This window comes from Aphelocoma coerulescens, unplaced genomic scaffold (genome assembly GCF_041296385.1).
Source record: "Aphelocoma coerulescens isolate FSJ_1873_10779 unplaced genomic scaffold, UR_Acoe_1.0 HiC_scaffold_75, whole genome shotgun sequence".
NCBI classification, from domain to species: Eukaryota; Metazoa; Chordata; class Aves; order Passeriformes; family Corvidae; genus Aphelocoma; species Aphelocoma coerulescens.
Window position 1 is genome coordinate 677894 of NW_027184061.1, and position 17586 is coordinate 695479.

The following is a 17586-nucleotide window of genomic DNA, read 5'->3' on the forward strand; positions in this document are numbered from 1 at the left end:
AACTGAAGAATTGGTTGCATCCGCCCCAGCAAAGGGGGGAACCTTTGTTTCCCGGCCAGGCTGTGCCATGCACAAATCTGGGAGCATCCCCCTGCGTGTGGACTCATCTGCAAATTCGCTGTGGAGCCTGGCTTTGGAGAAGGTGCCACAATTGAAGTCCATCATCTTCAGCTTGCCAGGTGGAGGAAGAGCTTGTCATCCTTGATGTCACCCTCCATGTCTCCAGCAGCAGCAGCCGCACCTGGCACAGCTTCTCCAGGGGCTCCTTCTTCCCTGGGGCTGGAGCAGGCTGTCAGTGCTCTGCCCAGGGCCCCGGCTGTCGCTGAAGCAGGACAAGCAAAAGCAGCTGGCATGGGGGCCACCAGTGCTGGGAAGAGCAGCTCAGCTCCAGCAGTAGGGCTGCGCGTGCCCAGCTGAGGAGCCCTGCGCAGCGATTCAGGCAGGACAAAATCTCTGCCTTTCTTTGCTGCTTCCTGCCAAGGCGCGTGTGCAGCTGGAACTTACCGGCTCCCTGGGTCAAAGCGTGCGTGTGGCTCTCTCCCTTCTCCTATGGCACGTGAATATCCTGCATCCAGGGATCACAGGACAGGTCTTCTAATGAGGGCCTTTCCGAGGACAGCACGGATAAACACCGTCGGATGAGATTCTGGCACTCTGCGGACAGAAAGCAGAAAGCACCAGTCAGTTGCTGAAGGCTCCTGTCCGCTTTGCCCCACTCTTGCCATGGCCAGGCCGTGCTGTGTGCGCCTAAACAGGGCTGTGCCTAAACTTTGCCATCAATTCTTTCTTTTGGAGGAGAGCAGGAGAGCAGGACATTGCCACCTCCTCAGCAGCTGCCAGTGTGGGATGCTCCTGAGCCCGCTGCTGTCTCCCAGCACTGCTATTCCCCCCGTGCTGCAGAGACGAGGATCCACCTGGAGAGAGCCGTCGTGGGAGCGAGAGCCGGCCCCAGGTGCTGTTCCAGCCCCTCCTGAAAGGGTGCTCCCCGCAGACCATCTGGTGCAGCACGATGCCCAGGGACCAGACGGTCGCTGCCTCGCCGTAGTACCAGCCGAACTGGGTCCATTCCGGGGGGCTGTAGGATGGTGTTCCTATGGAATAGAGATGGAGTTCTTCAGGGGGACGCTGCCTGCTCCCAGAGCCTCGCCCCAGCATCCCTGGGCATGCGGGGGCCGCAGCAGCGGCACGCGGCGTGACCCGCTGCCCTCTGGCCAGCACCTGGGACTTGTGTACAAACTGGGGGTTGGAAAAGAAGCCGCTGGTGTTGCAAGAGGGCAGCGGAAGCCCTGGCAAGGCCCGAGCATTGCATGCAAAGGAAAAACCCACTTGGTGCTGGGGAAAAACCACGCTTTCATCCTCCCTGCCTGCACTGCCCCAGAAACCATTCTTAAGCCAAGGCAACCACGGGCAGCAGAGCAGTCCGAGCCCTGTCTCGCCTGCACACCAAACGGGCTGGAGCACAGGTTCTGGCCTCCCCTCTCTGCTACCCCCACCCACGGGTGTTTCTGTGGTGCTGGCTGCCCCAGCCCCAGCGCCAGTCCTGGGCAGAGTGGCTGGCGAAGGCTGCCAGCAGGGCTGGAAGATGGCCCCTCAGCCAGCGCCGCTCAAAAGCAGCTCAGCTGAACACTCCGGCTGCCATGACTGGCAGCAAAAGGGAGAATCCCCCATGCCACAGCCGGCTTGGGCTGTGAGATGTTGGGCTGTGAGATGTTGGGCTGTGAGATGTTGGGCTGTGAGATGTTGGGCTGTGAGATGTTGGGCCGTGAGATGTCGGGCTGTGAGATGTTGGGCTGTGAGATGCCGCTACCAGGAGCCTCCCCCTGCATGGGCTCACCTGCAAAGCTGGTGTAGGCTGCGGCTTGCAGGTAGGTGCCACAGCCAAAGTCAATGAGTTTGGCCTGCCCGGTGGCCAGGTCGACCAGGATGTTCTCCGGTTTGATGTCCCGGTGCAGGACCCCGCAGCTGGTGCAGTGCCGCACGGCCTCCAGCACCTGGCGGAACAGGTGCCGCGCCACCTCCTCGCACAGGAAGCCCCGTGCCCGAATGAAGTGAAGGAGGTCCTGACACCGCTCCGGGCGCTCCAGCACCATCAGCACGTTGTTGGGGAGCTCCAGCCACTCGTGGAGCTGGACAATGCCAGGGAAGCCAGCGGACACCTTGTCCAGCAGCACGATCTCCAGTGGTGCTCGGGTGCCGTCGGGCTGCGGGAGGAGCACGGTGCCGTCAGCGGGGCTGATGCCGTGCCGGGGCTCGGGAAGCCCTCAGCCAGCCGGGGACGCTCTGCGCGCTCCGCTGGCCCCACGGCCGCTCTCCCTCGAGGCGTTCTGGCGGCTTCCACCCTGCCGGGCCTCGGCTCATCCCCGCCCGTCGCGCCCCGGCTTCTCCCGCTGCCCCTCGCTCACTCACCAGCTCGCCCCAATGGCCGATGCGGTTCCGCGGCACCCGTTTGATGGCCACCTGCAAGGCAAGGGGAGCAGCGGGCTGAGCTCGCCGCCCGCCGTGCCCAGCCCCATGCTCCTTCTCCTCCTCCTTTGCCCCCCGCCTCCTGCGCCCGCCGCCGGCCCCGCCACTCACCGGGGCGCCGTCCGAGAGCCGCGTGGCCGCGAAGACGCTGCCGAAGCCGCCGCGCCCCAGCAGCGAACCCAGCCGGTAGCGCTCCTTCAGGCCCTGCTGCGCCTTCCGTGCCCGCGAGACGCGGCCGTCAGCGCTCGGCCCGGGGCCAGGAACGGCCCCCGAGCGCCGCTCAACCGCCCCGGGCCGGCCATCCGCACATGGGGGCTCTTTTGGAGGGGCCACCGGCGGCTCGGGGCCGGCGGCCGCGCTCAAGAGCGGCGGAGCTCGGAGCGGGGAAGACGCTGCGGAGGCGGCGGGAGCGGCCGCGCCGCCTGTGTCCCCGGCGGGCCCCGGGAGGAGCCGAGGCCGGGGCCGGGGCCGGGCTCGGGGTCGGGCCAGCCGGAGCCAGGGGCTGGCGATGGTGCCCAGGAGCCAGGCACTGATGCCCGCCCAGCAGCGCCACAGCCAGGACGGCGAGAGCCGGGCGGAGGCGGGACCGCGGCGGGACGCCCGGGGGCGGGGAGGGGGCAGCCCCGCCCGGGGCCGGGGGCGGGCCGGGGGCATGGCCCGGCCGGGCCTGGGGAGAGGGAGGCCGCGGGAGGGGGGGTTGGGGAACGAAAGGGAGAGCGGGAGAGGGTGCGAGACACTGGGAGAGGGAGAGGAGGAGCAGGAGAAGGGACGCAGAGGGTTCGTGGACTCGCTGCTTTTGCGCTGCTGCTGCTGCTGCCGCTGCTGCCGCTGCTGCCGCTGAAGCGCTGGGAGCGTTTGTCCGCGTGTCCGTGTGTCCGGTGCCCGTGTGTCCGTTCCCCTCCGCGCGCCCCACGGCCGAGCCCCGCGCGCCCCGGGGCAGCACGGGCCGCTCCGCTCCGGGGCCGAGGCGGAGTCCCGGAGCATCTCTTGCTCCCGCAGCCACACCAAACCCGCTCGGCCATTGGCAGCAGTTTTGCACACGTTTCCCTTTGAAGGGCTCCTCTCTACCCCCATTTCCAAGGAGTCTCACTGGGGTTTTGGCACCTGCAGCGACAGGGCAGCGATTGGGCTTCAAACTTCAAGAAAGACATGGAGGGGCTGGAGCACGTCCAGAGATGGGAATGGAGCTGGGGAAGGCTCTGGAGGACTTCTGAGGGGCAGCTGAGGGATCTGAGGGCGCTGAGCCTGGAGGAAAGGAGGCTCAGGGGGGACCTGGCTCTCTCCAAGTCCCTGACAGGAGGGGGCAGCCAGGAGGGGTGGGGCTCTGCTGCCAAGGGAAAGCACGAGAGGAAATGGCCTCGGGGGAACTCTTGGGGTGGATGGTGGGGAAATTCTCATCCTCCGTGTCTCGACAATGCGGGAGGGAGGGAGGGGTGGGGCACGACCTGGGGACACGGGGGTGGTGACGCTGGGCTGGGGACACGGGAAAGGGCACGGGAAGCCAAAGCCCCGCTGAGCGCTGGCGCTGGGCTGGCACGGGGTGAGCCGGCAGCAGGGCCCCGCAGCCCTGAGGGACTCGCCCTGACGGCCGGGGAGTATTGATCCTGGTCTCTAAAAAATGAGACTCAATAAAATATCATTAAAAGGTGCCTCCTTCTCCTTCTCCTCCTCTCCCATCCCTTCTCCTGCTCCCCCCGGGCCCAGCGCCCACCCTTGGCCCCCCGTTTTCCCAGCGCGGTCGCATCCCGCGGGAGGAGCCGGGATGGAGCCGGGACAGGTCGGGCTGGGGCAGCGCTGGGCTCTGGGCCCGGCCTGGGCGCCCCCCACGCGCCCCCTCCTCAAATTGCCCTGGCGGGGGGCGCTGGGGGCGAGGGGGGGGCGCAGGTGGGGTCCGGGTGGGGAGCGCTGAGCGCTGCGGGTCTGCCTGGCAACTGGTGAGTCACCAGCGCCGCGCGCTCTGATTGGCTGAAGGTTGTTCAACGCCTGCTCTGATTATCTGATACTCGCGGGGAATTTTGGTTGGTCGTTGGGGGCTGTGGGGCGGCTTAGGGGGGGGGGTCTCTGCGCCTTTGGGGTTCGCTGGTGCCGATTTAGGGTTCAGGTGCCTCCCAAGGACCCCCCGGGGGGGATGACACAGGGGTGACACACGGGGGTCCCCATTCCCGATCCATCCTGGGGCCGGTTCTGCCCCCCCCACTCCTGGTCCCCCCGCGGGATCCCCCAAAATCCCTTCCCACTGTTGCCCATTAAACGGGACCGGGGCGAACTGGGAACACTGGGAGCAGCCGGGCAGGGGCAGAGTGACAGCGAGGCTGGGGGGGACACACGACCCCCCAAAATCATCGCGGGGATGGGGCGAGGGTCCCGGCCGGGCCCGAGGCCACGGGGAGGGGCTGCGGCCACCGGCGGCTCAGGAGCTCTGTGGGCAGAGCAAAGGGGGTGACACCCGGCTGGGGGGCCCCGGAGGGAGCACAGAGCTCCGGGGAAGGGGGGACACGACCCCCGGGCCCCTCCCATCACCTGCTTGCGCAGGTAGAAGCCGAGCCCCAGCGCCAGGAAGACGAAGCCCAACACGAAGCCCCCGATCCCCGTCAGCATCTTGGGGGGCCGGGGGGCAGCTTTGGGGGGTGGAGGGCAGAAGGATCCGGGAAACGGCAGCGGCAGCTGGGAAGGGACCGGAATGGACTGGGACAGAATGGGATGGACTGGGACAGAATGGGATGGACTAGGACGGAATGGGACAGGAGGATACACTGGGACCAGGATCAGGACTGGGCAGGGCCACATTTGCAGCACCAGGGATTATACTGGGATATATTGGGACCACACTGAGGGCTACTGGGAACATGCTGAGGCCCAATGGGTGCTGCTAGGATATACTGGGAGTGATTTGCATCATACTAGGAATGACTGGGATTGTACTGGGAGTGACTGGAACCACAGTGGTGGTGAAAGGGTGCAATTGGAAAGATGCAGGGGGCAACTGGGATCATCCTGGGAGCAGCTGGCCCATACTGGGGTCATACTGGGATCATACTGGGAGTGACAGGGTCATGTTGCAGTGACTGGCCTAGTGCTGGGAGCATCTGGGAGTGACTGGGATCATACTGGGGGTGACAGGAATCAAACCAGACTCATACTGGGAAGTTACCTGGAATCATCCTGGGGGTGACTGGACTCATACTGGGATCATGCTTAGAGCAACTGGGACCATGATGGGGGCAAAAGGCATCATAGAGGGACTGACTAGGAGTGACTGGGTCCATACTGGAAGTGACCAGGGCCCTACCTTACTCTACTGGGAGGGACTGAGAGTGAAAGGAACCATACAGGGCATGACTGGGAACAACTGGGACCATGTTGGGGGCAACTGGGATCTTATTGGGAGTGACTGGGAACATAAAAGCTTGAGTGGAGTTTTTATCCCGTGGCATTCCCGGGGAGTAGCAGCAGCTCCACGCCCCCAGCCCGGGGGGTGGGAGCAGGGGAACCGCTGGCAGCACCTTCGGGGCACAGCCGAGGGCTGGGGGGCTCCTCCCCCACTTCATTTTCTCTGCCCAATTCAAATCATCCCCTCCCATTCAAATCCCCTCCATTCACATTTTCTCCCCACCATTAAAGTTTCCTTGCCCCAATTCAACTTTTCTCCCCAATTAAGCCCTGAAGCCCCTCCCCACCCCCGGCTCCTCCCGGCAGGACCCAGCCGGGACCTTCTGGAAACAGCAGCGGAAAGAGTTCCAAAATTCCTCATTACTTCCATCGATTTCCTTGGTTTCCGGGGCATTTTCCTGCGGCTGCTCCGGGCCATGGCTGAGGGGTCCCCTCGGGCTCCAGCCCTTTTCCAGCCCCTTTTTCCAGCTCTTTTCCTCAGCTGACCCAAAGCTGTGGATTTTGAGGGGCGGGAAGAGTCGCTCTGCTCGGGGGGATCCCTGCGGTGCCCCAGGGAGGCCCCGAGGCCGCAGCGCGGTTCCCTCGGGCCCCTTGGAGCATTTGGAATCTCCAACTCCCAGCAATCGCTGTGTTGGGGTTCAATCCCCCCTGCAGGGTTTTCCCCCAGCCCAGCTTCCTTTCCAGAGGGTTTTGTGGTTTTGCTTCCAGCCGGGGCCTGAGGGCACCGGAGCGGCCGCGGGTGCCGGGGCAGGAAGGGCTGAGGGACAGCAGTGCTCCACAAACCTCCGGGAGGGGGACAAGGGCTGGAGGGGGCAAAGAGAGAATAAACACGAGATTTTAGAAAAAGAAAAAAAATCCAGTAAAATATAGATGATATCTAAAATATAATAAAAAGAACTCTGAATAAAGAAAGTAACAGCAGAGCTTCTTCTCCTGGGACTTTGGGTTTCTTGTCCGAGCTGCGAGCTGGGTGTGAGCCAGAAACCAGTGGCTGGGAGAGACGTTGCTGCTGAAGGGCTTCCTATGGCCAGAACTAAAGTGTCGAGTATCAAGGAACAGTTTGAGAGGTTACAGAAGCGCCAGCGCTCCCGTTGGATTCCCTCGTTTGAAGCTGAAAGCGGAGCTCCGTCTGTGACTCTGCTTTGTAAGGATCGAATGTAAAACTCCAGCTCAATCCCCGTTTCCCTCCCTCCTCTGGCCAGCGGCGCACGGAGAAGGGATGGGAGTTTCGGTGAGTCCGTGCTTCCCCCTGAGGGACAGGAATCCTTGCCGTGTCCAGCGGGGGTCCCTCCGCAGCCGTGCGGTCACTCCCCGGCCCAGCCCTGAGGCGCGGGGCAGTCGCGGGGCAGCCGCGCTCCGGCCCCGTCAGCGGCAGCGCCGCTTCGTGCCGGGCAGGAGCGGCAGAAGGAGCCGGGCGGCGGCGGGGGCTGAATCCCGGCAGGAGGAAGAGGAAGAGGAAGAGGAAGAGGAAGAGGAAGAGGAAGAGGAAGAGGAAGAGGAAGAGGAAGAGGAAGAGGAAGAGGAAGGGGAAGGGGAAGGGGAAGGGGAAGGGGAAGGGGAAGGGGAAGGGGAAGGGGAAGGGGAAGGGGAAGGGGAAGGGGAAGGGGAAGGGGAAGGGGAAGGGGAAGGGGAAGGGGAAGAGGAAGAGGAAGAGGAAGAGGAAGAGGAAGAGGAAGAGGAAGAGGAAGAGGAAGAGGAAGAGGAAGAGGAAGAGGAAGAGGAAGAGGAAGAGGAAGAGGAAGAGGAAGAGGAAGAAGGGGCCGGGTCGGCCTGCGATGTCCGATGGCCGGGGAGCAGCGGGGAGGCCTCGGGGAGCGGCGGCGGGCGGGGCTCTGTTGGAGCCGCCCCGAGGGGTTTGTGCCGCGCCGGGTCCCTGAAGGAGTCGCTCAGCGGGACGGGCGAGCTGGGAACGAAAGGAAATACAGAGAAGAGAATAAAATACAACCAAAGAGCCGCACCGAGAGGCGTCTCCCTCGCCCGCGTCTGAAGGAGCTGCACCGAGGGACGGGCGGAGGGTGAGTAGAATAAAATCCAGAGAATGGAGTAAAATAGAATAAAAAACTGCACCGGGATGTCCGCGGCGCCCGGTGTCACTGACGAGCCGCACGGCGGGACGGGCGCTGTCGGGTGTGGCCAGAAGGGCAGCGCCGAGGAGGGTGAGAGGTGAGAACAGAAAAAACAATAGAGAGAATAGAATAAAATGCAATGAAAGAGCCTCACCCGGGGATCTCCGCAGCCCCGAGTCACTGAAGAGCTGCACCGAGAGAGCGACGAGAGGTGACGGTGGTGAAAAAGCCGCACTGGAGGGGCTTGGGATGGGAGGTGAGAATGGACTAAACTCTAGAGAACAGAATAAAAAAATAACAAAAACCCCGCACCGGGAGTGGCCGCTGCCCGTGACTGAAAGAGCCGCACCGAGGGACCGTCGGGGTAGCACCGGGGGCTCTCGGCCGCCCCGTGTCACCGAAAGAGCCGCAGCCGGGGGGAGTTCTGGGGTCTCCTGGAGCCGCCCCGAGGGCTCTCGGCCGCCCCGAGTCACTGAAGGAGGCGCAGCGAGGGACGGGCGGGGCGCGGCCCGGATCGAGCCCCTCCAGCTGCGCCTCGAGCGGCGACCCCGCGGGACCGCGCCGGGGCCGGGCGGCGGCGGCAGCCGGAGCCGGGAAAGCGGCTTGGAGCGGCGGAGACGAGCGGGGGGTTCCCGACCAGCTCCGCTCAGCCCTCGGGCACCGGGGGGTTCCGGGGGTTGTTCCCGACCAGCTCCGCTCAGCCCTCGGGCACCGCGCTGGGGTCGCCGCGCACTTTTCACCTCCGGCCGCCCCCACGGGCCGGGCCCCGCGGCTCCCGCTGCCGCCGCCTCGGCCCCGCCGAGCCCAGAAACCACGAAAAATCGCTGGCATGCACTAAAAAAGCTTTTCGTGCGCAGTGATGGGTGCGGGGGGAGTCCTTATGAACTCCCCTCCCCTCAGACCCTCCCGGGCACCGTCGGGCATTAGCGCAGCTCCCGGGGCCGTGTCCCGGCCACACTTGGGTATTAAATCCGACAGATCTGAGGAGCGGGCACAGCCCTAGAAACCAGGGCTTTGCCCTCGGGAGCTTGGAGCTGCACGAGGGGGATAAAGGATCCCCTGCACTCACCAACGCCCCCAGAAGCAGCTCCGGCCCCCGTAAGAACGGGACTGTATTTGGGAGAGGCAGGATGGCTGGGATGGGGTCTGGAATGAGACAGACACATGTTGGGATGAAGACGTTTGGGGGATCCGGTTCCTGAGGAGGTTTTGGGGCACCCTCCAATCCTGAGGGATGTGTTACTGGGAGGGGGGACACACCTGGCTCTTGCACTTGGAGTGCGGCTCCACAGGGAAGGACATGGGGAGCCCATTTTAGGGTAGATCCTGCTGCTTTCCACCAGTTTTGGGGGTTGTAAACTCCTTTGGGAGATTCCCCGGTCATTTTCGGAGGTGGAGGTGAGGCCTTTTTTGGGAGGATCCTGATGCTTTCCACCACTTTTCGGGGTTCTAAATGGCTTGTGGTGGAACCACTTTCATGGGTTCTGATGCTGCCCACCCGTGCTCTGCACTGGTCCGGACTGGTGCTCCCAGTGCCGCATGGGGCAGGGCCATGGGGACCCCTCCACAGCACAGCCTGGCTGCTTTGGGGCTGGCAGCTCTTGCCTGGCGCTGGCCATGGGGTGTGTGCTGGCAGCTGGGGCCGTACTGGTGGTACTGGTGCTGCTGGGAGCTCACGGGTCTGGGGGCCAGCAGGACTCGGGTGAATGTGGGTGTCTCAGGGGTGTGGATGGGACAATGGGAAATTACTGAGAGAGGTGGGAAAAAGGGAGGAAGAGAGCAGAAAATGGGAGCTGGAATGCCCAGACCAGGAGTCCAGCCCAGGGGTCTCTGGCCTGACTGCCCCCAGCAAGTGGCTCCCACAACCCCTCACCCTGTCCCCAAAATCCCTCGGGATCCCCCACCCATCTCTGTATTCCCCTCTCCAAAATCTCCCAGCTCCGGCGGTGAGACCAAAGGGGGCCAAGCCGCAAACTTTTTTCTCCACACAACAATCTTCTCACTTTTCCCCTTCCTGGCTTCCCCCACAGCAGCTGGGAGCAGCCAAGAGCCCAGCGCTGCCCCAGCCTGACCGGCCCCAGCTCCATCCCTGCTCCTCCCATGGGATGCGATGGGTTTGGGGGGAGGGGGCCAAGGGTGGGCACTGGGCCTGGGGGGAGGAGGAGAAGGGGTGGAGGAGGAGGGATGAAGGAGAAGGGGGAGAACGGACAGGAGGAAGAGCAGAAGCAGGAAGTGCAGGAGGAATGGGAGGAAGAGGAGGGATAGAGGAGGAGCAGGAGCAGGAACAGGAGGAGGAAGAGGAGGCAGCACGTGCGTCCATCACTCCCTGTATCTGCAGCCCCCCTGCCCCGAGAGCATCGCCCCCCCGCATTCTGCAGGGGACCGGGGAGGGGAAGCTTGCCCCAAATATCTTGGGTGGTCCCTGGGAGGGTTTTTTGGGGGGGTTCCCGCTGGTGGCTCACAGCAGAGCCCCGGCCGTGGGTGGGGGGATGCGGGGTCTCCCCCGACGTGTGGGTTGGTCTCCCTGGGTCAGGCTCTGGTACCATGTGGCGATCACCTGGTGACAGTGCAGAGTGAGTGGGACACCGGTTTCAGGGACACCGGTTTCGGGGACTGCCTGGGAGATCCAGGTTTGGGGGAAGCCCGAGAGTCACGGAGTGGGAAGAGCAGAGAGGGGTGATCCCGCAGCTGGGGGACCCCTTGCAGCCTGAAGGGAGGGGGAGGATGGAGAGCAGCGGAACCAGGGACCCCCTGGACACTGAAGTGGGGAGCCTGGAAAGGGGGGACCCCTGGGATTCCCCAGACCCCTCGTAGCCCAGAGAAGGCGGGAACTCCGGATATGGGGGAACCTCAAAATACACAGGACCCCCAGAAACCCAGAGAGAGGGAACTCCTGAGAGGTTATTTTTGCTGAATCTTGGCGTTTTCTGTTTGAATTTGGATCTCTTGGGCCAAATCTTGATATTTTCTAAATTTTTGGGGTGAGGGAGGGAATCCTGTTGTTTCTAAGGTTTATTGATCTAAATGTTGATGGTTTGGTTTTTTGAAGGGCAGAATTTTCCTATTGTGGAGGAGTTTTTCCTGTATATCAAGATTTTGGGAGTTTTGGGGCTGTGTCTTTGGGGCTTTTGTGGCTGGATTTTAATATTTTGGAGGGTTTTATGGACACAAATGCCTGGTGACTTCTAGAGATGGACTTGGGCTGGAGGAACCCCCAACCTAACACACTCACCCCTTGTTTTTGCCCTGAAAACAGGATTTGTCATTCCAAAGCCATGGCCGGATGGAGAAGGAGGCTGCAAGAAAGAGGAAGATGTCCCGGGACCCCCAGGCAGGTGGGGAGGAAGTCACCGCCCCTTTCCCCCCTCTCTCCTGCTCCATCTCCCAGCCCAGCATCACCCCCGGCTGCAGGACAACCCCGCTGCCGACACCGTCCTGCCGGGGACGGACTCGGGGGATCTCCTTCCCCTTCCCTGTGGCACGGAGGCAAATCCCATCCTCTCCTTCTCCACTCTCCTTCCGCTCCTCGTTCTGTCCTTATTCCTTCCACTTTCCTTCCTCCTCTCCTTCCTCCCTGGTTTCTTCTTCTTGTTCCTTCCTCTCCTTCTACCTTTTTCTTTTCCCTTCTCCCTGTCCCTTCCTCTCCTTCTCCTTCCTGCCCCAGGCACTGAGCTGCAGATGGAGACCAGGGGGAACAAATCCCTGTGGCAGAACCTCGTGGAAGAGGCCGCTTTGAGCAGCTCCTCGGTACAGCAATCCAGCGGGGAGGAAAAACTGAAGAGATCCACAAGGAGTGATGGCAAACCCAGCCTAGGGAGCTGCGAGGAGGAAAGACCCCCCGTGAGACAGAAAGGCAGCTGGAGATCCAGCCACAGCTCAGAGCTGATGGAGAAGCCTCAGGGTGGAGAGAAGCTCCACAGGTGCTTGGAATGTGGAAGAGATTTGGAAATCCACGTGGATACAGAGATACCCCGCATCCCCTGGAGGAGCCCCCACCGGAGCAGGGGATGCCTGAGGAGAGGCTGTGACCCCGTGGGAGACCCGTGGACAGAGGGGCCCCGCTGGAGCAGCCTCTCCTTGCAGGACTGACCCCGGGGCAGAGTGACCCCCGGGGCTGCAGCAGTGTGAGGGGACTGCTGCCCGTGGGATGGACTCAGGGTGGAGAAGTTCCTGGAGAAATGTCTGGTGGGAGGGAGCCCAGAGTGCAGCAGGGGAACGACTCCTGCCCCTGAGCAGCGGGAGAAGGCACCGGGGATGAACTGAGCATGGCCCCAATTCCCTGTGTCCTGCACTGCCGGGGTGGGAGGTGGAGCTGGAAGGAGGGAGGGGTGGGAGGAAGAAGTTCGGAAGGGTCTTCTTCTACTTCGCATTACCCTGCCCTGAGCTTTTGGAGTTTTGTGCCACAAATCTCTCCCCTCGTGCACTCAGCCAAAGGGGTTTGGGGCGGTTTTCCCTTTTTCGGGGAAATCAAAGCCATGCACTGATGCTCCGAATTAGGGGCGGGAGTCGGGAGGCTGCAGGGCTTCCCAAGGAGCCGGAGGCAGCCAACACGCAGGGCTGGGCAAGTCGGGCCGGGAGCAGCGGAGAGCTTTGTTTCCCTTCCCAGCTGAATGGCGGCTCGGGCCGGGCCCGTTCCAGGGCTGTTCCTCAGCTGCGGCTTTCCCCTCACGCAGCCCGGGGGGCGCTGGGAGCGCGGGGCGAGGCTGGGCCGTGTGCAGAGCCCGCCCCTCGCTGCGATTGGGCGATGCTGCCGCCAGTCGTGGTTCTGGCGCGCTGATTGGTCGGAGCGGGGAGCAGCCCGGGCCCGGAGCCGCCGGCAGGGCGGCCGTGGCGCAGCAGAGGCGCCATTGGCGGAGCGTCTGTGCGGGCCCGGGAGCGGCGGCGGCGGCCGGAGCCCGGTGAGGCGGCGGCGGAGCTCGGAGGCGGCCCCAGCGCAGGTGGGAGCCGCGCTCGGTTCTGGCGGGGCTCGGCGCTGGCTGCGGGCGGAGGGGGCGGCAGGGGGCTGGGGCGGGTTCGTTGTGCCGTGTGGGCGCCGTGTTCGCCCTGGCGTGAGGGCGCTGCGGGAGCGGCTGCCCGCGCTCTCCTTGCCGCTGGTGCCTCGGCAGGAGCCGGTGCCGGAGCAGCGCTGGCTCGTCCCGGTTGCTGTGGGTAGGACAGAGGTGGCTGCCCCGTCGGCGGGAGTGTGCGGGAAAGTTCCCGTGGCCAGAGGTTTGTGTCCCCAGAGGAGCCGGAGGAGTCCTGTAAAAGGAACTTTATTCCTGGAGCAAGGGAGAGGCCACGGGGCATTTCCCGTGGGGTCTGTCCAAGTGTTGGAGGACGCAGCCTCCTTTTTCTCCCGATTTCCCGGCCGCATCTCCGTGTCCCTTTCCCCAGTGGCTGAGGTCCTTGGAAGGTACAGACTTCCCGATCCGCCTGCTGCATGTGCCCCTTAATGTGCACCCCCACTTTGTAGAACATCCGATATTCATGGCTCTGTGAAGTTTTATTTCCTTTGTTCTATGTTTCCCCACTTTTCCTTGGCCATCTCTTTGCCAAAAGCAGTTTGAGTCATTTAATTTTCCACAACCTCCTGGTCCTTCTGCTGAAAGAGAATCTGATGCCATCCCAGGGTGAAATGTGGCAGCTCCGGAGGCCCTGGAGAAGGAGAGCTGTGCGCTCCCTCTGCCGGCATCCAGGATCGGCTCCTCCTGCTCGGGGCGGGGGGGATCAGCGGCTCGGGGAACCCCTCCTGACCCGGCCTGCTTGCGCTTCTCCTCGGGCTCTGGCCCTCGTCTGCACCTCACCCCTTCTGCTGTGATTCAGAAAGAACAGAGAAAAAGAGAGCGAAAGAGGAAGGAAGGAAGGAAGGAAGGAAGGAAGGAAGGAAGGAAGGAAGGAAGGAAGGAAGGAAGGAAGGAAGGAAGGAAGGAAGGAAGGAAGGAAGGAAGGAAGGAAGGAAGGAAGGAAGGAAGGAAGGAAGGAAGGAAGGAAGGAAGGAAGGAAGGAAGGAAGGAAGGAAGGAAGGAAGGAAGGAAGGAAGGAAGGAGAGGGACAGAGGAAGAGAGAAGGAAGGAAGGGAAGAAGGGAGGAAATAGAAACATGGGAGTGGATTGGTGGGTGAGAAGGTCAGGAGCTGGAGCTGTGTGCTTGGTTATGATTTGGAGGACAGCTTGTAATCTAATGATGCATTGAAATGATCACTGGGTTCTCTGGCACCTGGTATGAATTCGTTCGGGTTCCCAGGGGCTGCTCCATGGTGTTGTAGGATTTGTTGTGGTGGCCGTTCATCTTTTCCCCATTTTTGGGCGCTCCCAGAAATGCCAGGGATGCATCAATTGACCTCTTTTCTCTGATTAAATCATCACATCCTTGGATTCCCAAGTGATTTCGCTGACCTTGTGGCAGCAAAAGCAGCCCAGTGGTCAAACGCACCCTGTATAACCCAGACAGTGCCAGCAGATGTTGGAGTGGGGAGAGGGATGATCCCCCCCCGCTTTTGTGAGTGAAGTTCTCCCAACATTCTCCGTTTGCTGTTTTCCTTTGCAGCTTCAGGGATTTCTGTTGCAGAGTCCGAGATGCTCAGTGTGGGCTCTGCCTTTAGCGATGCAAATTCCGTCTGTGCAGGGAGGCAGAGCTTGGGGTGAGGGGCAGAGGGAATCAGCCCAATTCCTCTGGCAGGCAAGGAGAGCCTGGGACATTGTGCACACTTCCCGCAGCAGAGTTAATTTGCATTTCTAAAGCTCCTCTGCTGGCTTCTTGGAAGGAAGCTTCTCCTCCAGGGCAGCCATCAGGTGACTCACAAGTGCCCTCCCCCCCAGCTGCTTTCTTTTTCTTTTTCTTTTTCTTTTTCTTTTTCTTTTTCTTTTTCTTTTTCTTTTTCTTTTTCTTTTTCTTTTTCTTTTTCTTTTTCTTTTTCTTTTTCTTTTTTTTCTTTTTTTTTTTAGCTCTTTATGAGTTAAAGGGTCATCTTTAAACCTCTTCCAGTTTTGCAAAATGCAGCCTACAGGTGAACATTGAAAAACCCATTCCAAAATTCTCCCATCACTAACAGCCACGCACACACATACACAGAAAAACCCCTAGACCAATAAAGATTTTTGCTACTTCTTCCCCTAAGATTAAAAATTGACTCTCACACCCCTGGCCCAAACCCAGCTGACAATGTCAGAGTAGGATTATTAAGAAAAAAAATTCTAGTGATGTAATCTTGTCAACAAAACTCCTGGAAGATCAAAAACTCTCCAACGACCTTTTTAGTGTTAGAGGATCAAGGCATTACTTTATTCTGGCCAGGATGTGCAACAGAAATCATTTCATCCACACATAGCCCGGGTATGCAGAGAAAATCATCCCATGGCACACGAGTTTTACTCGAATTTTCCTCAACTTGATGCCGTCTAAACCCATAGAAATCCGTAGGTTTACTGTTCATTGGTTCCAAGTTGGGTAGTTCTTAGTATTTGGTTTCCTGTTGGCCCCGGATTGCTTGGCCTCTGATGTTCATTAGGTCCACACTCCTTGATTTCCTTCTCAGCCTTTTCCAGAGCAGGGGTCTCCAGCTGTGCCGGGGGCAGTGTCTGGGGTAGCTGTTCCTTGATGTTTGCTGATGGGCGTTGATGTTTTGTTGATGGGCGTTATCTTTTGGGTATCTTTTGGGCTGTTCCCAGTCTGTTGAGATGTTAAGCTCATCTCCCTTGAGTGGTGTAACTTCTCTTAAAGTCCCCAGGCAGGGTCTGTGCCAGCCGAGCTTCCTGTGGAAGAGATTTCACAAGAGACAGGATTCTGGCCACAGACTGCTTGAAACAGACATCCCTGATCTCCACCCCCCACTAGGTCGGGAATTAGCAGGGTGAGGAATTGGAAACATCAGTTCCAGGGAGATAATTGAATATCTGCCCTGGGTCTGGCTCTTCTTCTTGCCAAAGCTAATGGCAGCAGCCGTACCCGTGGCATCTCACTGTCCGTGGGTGCTCATCCTCTGACAGCTGCTGAGCTTTCTGCAAAATCATTCGTTTCTCCAGTGACCCAAACAAGATCGTTGAAAGAAAATCCTGATCCTTCCACATCCCGCAGCCTCCTGGGGGCCGGGGGCCACTGCCGGCCCTGCCCGGGGGGTGTTGGGGTCAGGCAGTGCCCGGCGCTGAGCCCCGGCTGCCCCACAGCCCCGGCCCGGCCCCACAGCTCCCCACAGGCCCCCAGCCCGTGCTGCCCTGTCCTGCTGCTCCCCACCACAGAGAAACACCCTGAAATCCTGAACTTTTTTGTTTCCCTGTCCTGGAGCCCAGGGATACAAAAGATCTGGATCAGCTGGCAAATGTTGAGGATAAGATGGGGCTGAAAAGCATCCCAGTCCTCACTTTTTTCCCTTCCTCCTCTTTTCCATCTTCCTTTTCCTTCCGTACCACATAGATTCCTCCTGCTGCTGTTTGCCTTAACCGTATTCCTGCACACTCCTTTCAACCAATCCCTTCCCAGCACACCAACACCATCCGTCCCCTGTTGCTGAGACCCCTTCTCGACTTCCCTTTTTCCCCCTGCTGGGTGTCCATGTCCTTAATTAGCTCTGGGAGAATGTGCAAACTGCCTCAGCATTGTCCCCTTTTGTACAGGAAACGATGTCCCTGGTTCTGTTCAGGCTTTGTTGTTGTTCTGGAAGTTGAGGAATTGAGCAGGAGCTTGGCTGAGCAGCAGTGTGTGTCAGTCAGTGCCATTTTGTGGAGCTGCTGGTTTGTGCTGTCACTTGCTTGTGTGCAAGTGCGTGTGGCTGTGTCCGAGCAGATTCAGAGCATGTGTTTGTAAGGAGGCGTTGGTGTTGTTGGTTCGCTGGGGGTGCCCGGTTTTCGGGACATCCCCCCTGGAGCAGGGTGTCCCCCCTTGGTGCAGGCGCGGCCCTCAGGCAGCGCTCAGCCAATCAGAAGGCGCGGCGCTGGTGACTCAGCAGTTGCCAGGCAGAGCCGCAGCGCCCGGCGCTCCCCAGCTGGAGCCCACGTGTGGCCCGGCCTTGGCGCCCCCCGCCAGGGGAATTTGGGGAGGTGGGAGGGGGGGAGCGCCAAGGCCGGGCCGGGCCGTGCTGTGCTGGCAGAAGTGGCTGCGGCGGGGGCCGAGTGCGGGCAGGAGCGGCCGAGAGCCCAGCGCTGCCCCAGCCCGAGCTGCCGCAGCTGCATCGCTGCTCGTGCTGTGCGATCCGAGAGCTCTGGGGGGCAGAGCGAGCCAGGGCTGGGTGCTGGGCCTGGGGGGAGCAGGAGAAAGGCTGGAGGAGCAGGGCTGGAGACCAGAATGGTGAAACGACGGACGTGGGAGCAGCAGGTGGGATTCTGCAGGAGAAGGAGTAGTGTGAGGAAGAGGAGTGTGAGGAAGAGTAGGGATACAGGAGGAGGAGCAGGAAGAGGAGGCACCGCAAGGTTCCAGCACTCGCTGTATCTGCAGCCTCCCCCCAGGAGCGTTCCCCCCCCCCCCATCCAGCAGGTGAGCAGGGAGGGGGATCCACGATTTTCCCGTGGCTGAATCTTGGTGTTTCTGAGGTTTCTTGGGCTCCATGTTGGTGCTTTGGTTTTTTTTGTGGGGGCTGAATGTTTATATTTTGGAGGGGGTTTTGTCTGAATCTTGATGTTTTGGGAGTTTTGTGTCTGTGTCTTGATGTTTGTGGGACTTTTGGGCTGAATCTTGGTGTTTTGTAGGTTTTTACAGA

At 61.0% G+C, this 17586-nt stretch overlaps 1 protein-coding gene and 1 pseudogene across 1 annotated transcript; one reads left to right on the forward strand and one right to left on the reverse strand.

The window, feature by feature from the left end:
• LOC138102437 (uncharacterized) overlaps window positions 1-17586 on the forward strand; it is a 705988-nt pseudogene that overhangs the window by 105017 nt on the left and 583385 nt on the right.
• LOC138102396 (uncharacterized) lies at window positions 595-12767 on the reverse strand. Its single transcript, XM_069000107.1, has 8 exons — window positions 12589-12767; window positions 9525-9600; window positions 8989-9065; window positions 8074-8162; window positions 4984-5081; window positions 1835-2192; window positions 979-1091; window positions 595-654 (listed from the first exon to the last, which is right to left on the reverse strand). Exons 1-8 carry the CDS (start codon window positions 12765-12767, stop codon window positions 595-597), a joined length of 1050 nt encoding a protein of 349 aa, XP_068856208.1.

Coding starts and splice junctions, on each gene's coding strand:
- LOC138102396 (XM_069000107.1), bottom strand. CDS start 12,767: ATGGCGCCTCTGCTGCGCCACGGCCGCCCTGCCGGCGGCTCCGGGCCC. Junction 8,163..8,988: donor AGCTGCTTCTGGGGGCGTTG/GTGAGTGCAGGG, acceptor TCCCATCCCAAG/CCCCTCCAGTGCGGCTTTTT. Junction 1,092..1,834: donor AGCCTACACCAGCTTTGCAG/GTGAGCCCATGC, acceptor TCTATTCCATAG/GAACACCATCCTACAGCCCC.